The sequence below is a fragment of the Bos javanicus genome, chromosome 15, assembly GCF_032452875.1.
Source record: "Bos javanicus breed banteng chromosome 15, ARS-OSU_banteng_1.0, whole genome shotgun sequence".
NCBI lineage: Eukaryota > Metazoa > Chordata > Mammalia > Artiodactyla > Bovidae > Bos > Bos javanicus.
The window spans coordinates 79,065,700-79,075,888 of NC_083882.1; the positions used below are offsets into that span (position 1 = coordinate 79,065,700).

A 10,189-nucleotide genomic window follows, 5' to 3' on the forward strand; every position below is an offset into this window, starting at 1 on the left:
TTTTACAAAAATAGGGTTATATTTTACACACATATTTATGTACTTATTGCATGTCTGAAAAGCTTTGGATTTCTTCACTGGCGTGGCTCTAAAACATTGTCTTGAGAGGCTATGCAGCATCACATGGTAAACGGACGCCTGTGTCTACTATGTTCCAACTGAAAACAGTTTCCCTTTGCTTTGCTAGTGTTGTCTTTTTGCAGTATTAAAAAAGCTTTTAACAAACATCTTGGACAAGCACAGGTAGACGTCATTCTTGGACAAATATTGTTATATTTGTTTCATTGATATAGTTTTTAAAGTTATAAAGAAATCCTACTCCCTCCTCCCTCCCCGTACCATCCCTCTGGGTCGTCCCAGTGCACCAGCCCCAAGCATCCAGTATCGTGCATCAAACCTGGCGACTCGTTTCATATATGATATTATACCGGGATGGGGAACACGTGTATACCTGTGGTGGATTCATGTTGATATATGGCAAAACCAATACAATATTGTAAAGTTAAAAAATAAAATAAAATGAAAAAAATTAAAAAAAAAGAAATCCTACATTAAAAAAAAATTACTGTTCCTAAAAGATACAGAATTTATTCCAGATGATTAGAATAAAAATACCATAATAAAAAGACTGCTTACATAGTGTATTTGTACACTAGATCTTTTGTAGATCTATTGTAACAAATTATCACACATTGGGTGGTTTAAGTAACAGAAGTTGACTTTCTCACATCTTTACAAGCCAGTGTCCCAAATCACAGTGCTGGCAAGGTTTCCCTCCACAGGCTCTGGAGGGACAGTCACCTCTTTCGGCTTCCAGTGGTCCCTGGCGTCCTTCGCTTCGGGGCTGTGGCATGTGTCACTCCTGTTGCTTCCTGCATCTTCACGTGATATTCTTCTATGTGTCGCTGCATCTCTAGTCTTCACTTAATCTCTCTTCCCCCGCTTACAAGAACTAAGAATACTGATCATAGGATATAGTGCCCTTCCCTTGAATTAAGATTATCTTATTTGAAACTCCTTAACTGAATTACATCTGCAAAGGCTTTTATTTTCCTAATAAGTTCAGGTTTGCAGGTTATAACCTGACATATATTTAGAGGGATCAACATTCAACCCAATGTCGTTTATAGTTTAAATTCCCAATATTCCTAATACTAAGGAGACGCCACAAAAGCAAAACATGAAGCTACAAGGAGGAGGAAATGGTATCAACTAGAGAAGAGTCAGCATTGAGATAACAAAGGATCCTTTCAGGGTTTGTACTCTGAAAGGGATATGGACAGTTGCAAAACAGAGAAAGAAGGAAAAAATGCCAGAAAATACTAAGACTCTGCTACTCCCACCAACTTGGATGTGGTTCCTGCTTTCTCATCGTTTAAATCCAATCCTAAGTACAGAAAAGGACAGTGAATATGTCTGAAGGAATGGGAAGTTTCAAGCAAATTTCTTACAGGGCATGACCCTGATCATTAATTATATAGTAATTAACTATCATTTTATTGCTCAGGAAATCTCTTAACTCACCCTTTCCTAATAAGAGGGAAGATGGGTCTTCAGAATAGATCATTGCCATGGAGATAATGTGTGCTTTGATAACCCAGAAACCCTTAACTCTTTGGCACTAAAGTCCTTTCACATAATGTGAGATGGCAGAAATGATATTAAATATCATTTCATCAGATCAGATCAGGTCAGATCAGTTGCTCAGTCGTGTCCGACTCTTTGCGACCCCATGAATCGCAGCACGCCAGGCCTCCCTGTCCATCACCAACTCCCGGACTTCACTGAGACTCACGTCCATCGAGTCAGTGATGCCATCCAGCCATCTCATCCTTTGTCGTCCCCTTCTCCTCCTGCCCCCAATCCCTCATAGGAACATAGAAATAATACAAATGACATTCTCTGATGTATTTACATGAGAAACACAGAAACAAATTGCTTCTGTAATTTCAAGCCTTCGAGTCAAGTTGATAATTTACTTAGTAGTTTTCTCAGTGCTACAGTGATATCTTTGTTCCTCAGCGTATATATAATGGGATTCAACGTTGGGATCAAAACTGTGTAGAAAAGAGAGATCAGCTTCCCAGTTTCTTCAGACTGATTTGGTTTGGGCTGTAAATAGGTGGTGGAGGCTGTGCCATAGAATAAGACCACCACTGTGAGGTGAGACGAGCAAGTGGAGAAAGCTTTAGCCCTCCCCCTGGCAGATCGCAGTTTCAGAATGCTGGAGATAATTTTGCCATAGGAGACAACAATCAACAGAAATGGAACCATGATGAACACAACTGCAACTACATAGACTGCTATCTCGTTCACAAATGTGTCCCCACAAGCAAGCTTGAACACTGGGGGGAGGTCACAGAAAAAATGATTAATCGTGGTAGAGCCGCAAAAGGGCAGAGAGAAAACCTGCCATGTTTGCCCAGTTACGACAGGAACTCCACTGACCCAGGAGGCAGTGACCAGCTGGACACAGACCTGGGGGCTCATGATCAGACCATAATGAAGAGGGTTACAAATGGCCACGTAGCGGTCATAGGCCATCACGGCCAGGAGGAGACACTCTAAACCTCCAAACAGAAGGACCAAACACATTTGTGTGGCACAGGCAAAGAAAGAAATGTGCCCTTTCTGGCTCAGGAGGTCCGTGAGCATTCTTGGGATCGTGACAGTTACGTAACAGATTTCTAAAATGGAAAAGTGGTTGAGGAAAAAGTACATGGGGGTCTGCAGAGTAGGGTCAATTCTTGTTATCAGTACAATGACACTATTGCACATCAGGATGGTCAGATAGAGGACTAAAAATATCCCAAAAAGAATCCATTGGAAATTGGGACTATAGGAAAACCCCAAGAGGATAAATTCCATCATTGTAGTGATGTTTGATTTTTCTGTTCTTAATTTGTACTCCATCTGTAGATACGGTAAATTCAAAATGGTTAATTCATTAATGCTTTTGAGCAACATTTCCCTTCTGTTAACTGAATTAGATACATGAACTTATTTACATAATCCCTTCAGTTATTGCTGCCTTTGCCTTCCTCAGTTTCTAAGAAATGAGATTTGAAACCTCAGCAATGAACTGATGTGCAGTTAAAATCAATTAGAGAAATAAAATCTTCATTTTTTATACTTGGATGTAGTGATACCAGAGGGCTTCCCTGGTATCTCAGCAGTAAAAGAATTTGCTTGAAATGCAGGGGATACAGATGTGGGTTTGATCCATGGCTAAGGAAGATCCTTGGAAGAGGGGATGGCAACCCACTCCAGTATTCTTGCCTAGAGAATTCCATGGACAGAGAAGCCTGGCCGACTATGGCCCATGGGAGCACAAAGAGTCAGACATGACAGAAGTGACTGAGCAGCAGAGGTAATGATACCAGAAACAATAAAATATATGCATTTTGATTTAGAGCTCATTGTGCAGCAATAGTATTAAACTATTTCACCCCTTTTAAGGGTGAAATTATATATGACACAGGCTTGCAATTGTTTTTCTTTGGGTTCATCAATTTCTTTTTCTATACTTATTGACTTATTCCATCTCCTTTCAATTCAAAGATTTTCACTATAAACTTTTGCCTAATTCTTATTCAAAACATTTTAAGCCCTCCCATTTCTACTTCAATGAGAGCTGACTTTCTGAAACTTATTCCTTGTTACCGGGGGAACAAATACGTGTAATTGTATTGTTCTCGTCTGTGTACCTCACCCATCAGTTATGCCACACATGGACAGCATTAGTTACATCATGGGTCCAATAACGTTCCCTACTAATACCCATTGTACACTGCATTGCAAATACCAACTAATCTTTAACTCAGTCCATACATATGACCCATTCTTCATGGTATTTGGGGTTTCCTGATAGCTCAGTTGGTAAATAATCTACCTGCAATGCAGGAGACCCCGTTTTGATTCATAGGTCAGGAAGATCCACTGGAGAAGGGATAGACTGCCCACTCCAGTATTCCCGGGCTTCTCTTGTGACTCAGCTGGTAAAGAATCTGCCTGCAAGGTGGGAGACCTAGGTTTGATGTTTGGGTTGGGAAGGTCACCTGGAGAAGGGAAAGGCTACCCACTCCAGTGTTCTGGCCTGGAGAATTCTATGGACTCAATAGTCCATGGGTCACAAAGAGTTGGACACGACTGAGTGACTTTCATTTTCATGATATTTTAATATAGTTTATTCTTAACATATGTGATTCTCTGATCCATTGTCATCTACTTCTCTTACAAGTGAATAAAATATGCCCTATATAATTCTGCTGTAATTTTATCAAATAAACGTAACTTTATTTAAACCCTATGATTATTTATTTTAGGAATGCAAATGGCAGAAGCATATGAGTGGGACTAACACACACACACACAGAGGCCCGTCATCTGGCTTCATTTCAGGTTCATGTCATCACATATCAGGCAGCCAACACCGACAATTCTCGTAACACTTCATTAATGTTTGTTCCCTAACTGTGTTTTCATATTTCATTAATCTACTATATCTGTTCCCATCTTCCAGCCCCACAAACTATTGTTTTTGCATTAATACTTTGATAAATAAAATTGAGTCAACAAATATTCTCTTATATTTCTCCATTTCTACTAGAATTAGGTTTCAAAATTACCTTAAGTGAAAGTTTTATTATAAATACTATTATTATTATTTCACTTATATCTACTTTTATTTTATCATTAAAAAAGTTAAGAAATGCATTGTTTAAGTTATTAACTAATTTTCAGATAAAGATCTCAGAATTTCATATTTTTCTGTTTTATCCTTTGTATCTTAAACCTCAAATTCAGGACTATTTTTAAATAAAACCATCTATCATCTTACCTTCATGGCTTTACATGAAGTTATCTATGAGAATATAGATGTTTTGACCCTGTAAACTTTTATAATTCTTTTGAGTCAGGAAGTCACTGTCATTCTGGAGGATTCTTCAAAGATCAGCAGCTCTGAAATAGGAAGTAGTCATGCTAACCCTGGGGGACATTTTCTCTTGAGTATCAGTTTAATTTCTAGAAGACTGCTTCTGTTTGTTGGTCATCTGGGTTTATGTTTTAAAACTACTTTTTCTGTAGATGACTTGTCTTCTGCAGCTCCTTCTTGGCATAAAGGTTCCCCTCTGTGGCGGTAGAAACTTAGCAGAGAAATGACACTTAATTTTCTCATATCAATAGTATTTTCTGGAAAAAAAAATTAAAACTTTCAATTTATTGCATTTCAGGCCGTTAGGAATTGCTGTAAATTTGCCTTCCTTAATTTAATTCCCATAATTCATCCAGATCTTATCTTTCACATCTTTAGAAAAATGTGTCACTTACTAATACACAAACGTGGTATGTTTGTTCTTTCCAATCCATTGCAGGGAAAGTTAGATTCCTTTTCAGAAGTGGAACACTCTGTTCCTAGATTAACTTTGGTGGAAATTAAAGTATGTTTTTCTGCTGACAAAAATCTGGATAGGTTTATTCATGTTAGGATAGCTAGTCGGTCATCAGCATAGGTATCTAGCAGAATCAAAGTGAAAGGCACCTTAAAAACAGCCTAGAGCCCGTTATGCAGAGTGAAGTAAGTCAGAAAGAGAAAGACAAATATCATATATTAACACACACGGACACACACACACACACACACACACACATATATATATGTGCTCGAGAAAAATGATACAGAAAAACCTATTTGCAAGGCAGGAATATAGACGCAGACATAGAGAACAGACCTGTGGAGACACTGAGGGAAGGAGAAGGTGGGAAGAGCTGAGAGATTAACACTGAGACACAAACTGCCACATGTAAAACAGATAGCTGGTGGGAAGTTGCTCCATATATAAAGCACAGGGAGCTCAATCTGATGCTCTGTGATGACCTGCAGCGGGTGGGGAGGGGGAGGGAGGTTAAAGACAGACGGGATATATGTACACTTATGACTGATTTACTTTGTTGTACAGCAGCACCAACACAACACTGTAAAGCAATTACCCTCAAATTAATAAATTAAAAAAAACATTTAAACACAATTATTTAAGACAGGGAAAAAAAAAAAACAAAACAAAACTCTCCTGTCAAAATGCTTTTTCTATTTCAGCTGCTTCCAGGCAGGTATGTAGGTAAAATTGTCAGGAATGAGGTTACAAGGCCAATACCACTTCTGCTCATAAGTACATTTTTTTCCTTTCTGTTTAGAGATTCTTTGACAATTTGAAAACACTATCAGTGTTTCTAAAATTGCATTTCATTTTTGTATTTTAAATTTGCTTATCTTTATTACAGCATGTTCCTCATAAATTGGAGCTATGTACTCTTTTTTAGAATTGATATGGTATCCATGTCATTTAGTGTCATGTTTATTTACAAACGAGAATTGCACTCATGATTTGTTTCAACTAAGTTTTACTTACAGGATGAAACAAATCGAATGTCCATCACCCATGTGAGTAAACTGATCTAATCCCTAATTCTGTCATTAGGATAGTGAATTGAATGTTTATCTGTTCAATTTAATATCACCATCACATAAAAACAAATCTACAGTTTGAGACAATACCTCAAATGTATCAGTGTAACAAAATAAAGAAACATCTTGCAATCATATTAGAGCACACGTTTGCAGTCAGTGATGCAGAAACCCTGGTTGTTTCCATCTAGGGGTCCCACTGTTCCTACTTCTTCTTTGTAGTTTCCTACTTGGATCTTCAGCTTGCAGAAACCTGAGACGCCAGACAGACAGAATATAAGGAAACAAATACACTATTCAGAGCCTCTATACATAATAAATACATCATTTCTACCCTTATGCCGTTGCAGAAGCTAATCGCCTGGTTCAATGTAGTTCTGAGAAGGTTAGGGAATGATGTTCACTGTATGTCAATAAAACAGATGTAATTGAAGAGCATAAGGCCAGACTCTGCCATAGTTCTCACTTTTGGTCATTAAAAAAAGGGTGTTATACACCATACACAAAAATAAACTCAAAATGGATTAAAGATCTAAATGTAAGACCAGAAACTATAAAACTCCTAGAGGAGAACATAGGCAAAACACTCTCCGACATACATCACAGCAGGATCCTCTATGACCCACCTCCCAGAATATTGGAAATAAAAGCAAAAATAAACAAATGGGACCTAATTAACCTTAAAAGCTTCTGCACATCAAAGGAAACTATTAGCAAGGTGAAAAGACAGCCTTCAGAATGGGAGAAAATAATAGCAAATGAAGCAAAGGACAAACAACTAATCTCAAAAATATACAAGCAACTCCTACAGCTCAACTCCAGAAAAATAAATGACCCAATCAAAAAATGGGCCAAAGAACTAAATAGACATTTCTCCAAAGAAGACATACAGATGGCTAACAAACACATGAAAAGATGCTCAACATCACTCATTATCAGAGAAATGCAAATCAAAACCACTATGAGGTACCATTTCACACCAGTCAGAATGGCTGCGATCCAAAAGTCTACAAATAATAAATGCTGGAGAGGGTGTGGAGAAAAGGGAACCCTCTTACACTGTTGGTGGGAATGCAAACTAGTACAGCCACTATGGAGAACAGTGTGGAGATTCCTTAAAAAACTGGAAATAGAACTGCCTTATGATCCAACAACCCCACTGCTGGGCATACACACTGAGGAAACCAGAAGGGAAAGAGACACGTGTACCCCAATGTTCATCACAGCACTGTTTATAATAGCCAAGACGTGGAAGCAACCTAGATGTCCATCAGCAGATGAATGGATAAGAAAGCAGTGGTACATATACACAATGGAGTATTACTCAGCCATTAAAAAGAATACATTTGAATCAGTTCTAATGAGGTGGATGAAACTGGAGCCTATTATACAGAGTGAAGTAAGCCAGAAGGAAAAACATAAATACAGTATACTAACGCATATATATGGAATTTAGAAAGATGGTAACAATAACCCGGTGTACGAGACAGCAAAAGAGACACTGATGTATAGAACAGTCTTATGGACTCTGTGGGAGAGGGAGAGGGTGGGAAGATGTGGGAGAATGGCAATGAAACATGTAAAATATCATGTAGGAAACGAGTTGCCAGTCCAGGTTCAATGCATGATGCTGGATGCTTGGGGCTGGTGCACTGGGACGGCCCAGAGGGATGGTATGGGGAGGGAGGAGGGAGGAGGGTTCGGGATGGGGAACACATGTATACCTGTGGCGGATTCATTTTGATATTTGGCAAAACTAATACAATTATGTAAAGTTTAAAAATAAAATAAAATTGGAAGAATAAAAAAAAAAAAAAAAAAAAGGGTGTTATAGCATGCTGCAACAAGTATACCTTTAGACTGAAGACTTAACATGACACATAATGGAATAAGTATTTATGGTACATATTTATGCATATTAATTTATTTTATAGATATATTTGAGCCTAACAACACAATGTCAGTATTATTTCCATTAGGCTTTGATGCTTAAATTAGCAATAGTATTGAGGCATAATCTTCATAACACAAAGCAAGACCTTAAAAATTCAATCAAAGTGATTATTTGAGATATACTTGACTTATAGCATTATATTAACTTCTGCTGTTCAACATAAATATATTTTAAATGATCATCACAATGTCTAGTTAATATCCATCACCACCCAAAGTTATACATTTTTTTTTCTTGTGAATTTTTTTTTTTAAATTTCTGTTAGCAAGTTTCAAATATACATAATTATTTAACTATAGTCACCATGCTCTATTATATTTTCTTGGGCACCAAAGTCGATGTGGATGGTGAGCAGCCATGAAATTAAAAGGCGTTTGTCCCTTGGAAAGAAAGCTATGACAAACCTAGACAGTGTATTAAAAAGCAGAGACGTCATTTTGCTGACAAAGCTATGGTTTTCCCAGTAGTCACGTATGAATATGAGAGTTAGAAAATAAAGAAGGCTGAGCACCAAAGAATTGATGCTTTCAAACTGTGGTGTTGGAGAAGACTTTTGAGGGTCCCTTGTACTGCAAGGAGATCAAACTGGTTAATCCTAAAGGAAATCAACCCTGAATATTCACTGGAAAGATTGGTGCTAAAGCTGAATTCCAATAAACTGGTCACTTCATGCAAAGAGCTCATTGGAAAGACCTGATGCTGGGAAAGATTGAGGGCAAAAAGAGAAGGGGGCGATGGAGGATGAGATGGCATCACTGATTCAATGAACATGAGTTTGAACAAACTCCAGGAGATAGTGAAAGACAGGGAAGCCTGGTGTGCTGCAGTTCATAGGGTTGCAGAGTCAGATGCTACTTATCCACTGAACACCAACACCACCATGCTGTACACTGATTAGATTGCTATACATTTTAATAGTGGTTTTATAAATATGACTAAATTTAAATTCACTGCCTTGATGTTTGTGTTTTATTTCTCTTATACATATATTTTGTTCATTGTTTTAATAGACTTTTAGTATTTATGTATCACCTAGACAGCATATTCAAAAGCAGAAACTTTGCCAACAAAGGTCCATCTATTCAAGGCTCAGAGAAGGCGATGGCATCCCACTACAGTACTCTTGCCTGGAAAATCCCATGGATGGAGGAGCCTGGTAGGCTGCAGTCCATGGGGTCGCAAAGAGTCAGACATGACTGAGCAACTGAACTAAACTAAACCATTTTTTTATCCAATGCTCCTTATTAACTTGTAGTTGTAACTGTAAAGTTTGCAAAATAAATATCTGCCTAATATAATCTATCATTAAATAAATTATATACTTTAATATGCAAAATGTTAAGATCATGAAAAGAAAATATTCCTATTTGTACAATTTTATTCCAAATCCTGAAAGATGATGCTGTGAAAGTGCTGCACTCAATATGCCAGCAAATTTGGAAAACTCAGCAGTGGCCACAGGACTGGAAAAGGTCAGTTTTTATTCCAATCCCAAAGAAAAGCAATGCCAAAGAATGCTGAAACTACCACACAATTGCACTCATCTCACACGATAGTAAATTAATGCTCAAAATTCTCCTAGCCAGGCTTCAGCAATATGTGAACCGTGAACTTCCTGATGTTCAAGCTGGTTTTAGAAAAGACAGAGGAACCAGAGATCAAATTGCCAACATCCGCTGGATCATGGCAAAAGCAAGAGAGTTCCAGAAAAACATCTATTTCTGCTTTATTGACTATGCCAAAGCCCTTGACTGTGTGGATCACAATAA

General features: G+C 37.9%; 1 protein-coding gene across 1 annotated transcript; it reads right to left on the minus strand.

The window, feature by feature from the left end:
- Nucleotides 1-1,962: 1,962 nt before the first annotated feature.
- Nucleotides 1,963-2,931, minus strand: LOC133261445 (olfactory receptor 10AG1-like). Its single transcript, XM_061439927.1, has one exon. The coding sequence runs from the start codon at nt 2,911-2,913 to the stop codon at nt 1,963-1,965; it is 951 nt and encodes a 316-aa protein (XP_061295911.1). The 5' UTR covers nt 2,914-2,931.
- Between the last annotated feature and the right edge of the window lie 7,258 nt (nt 2,932-10,189).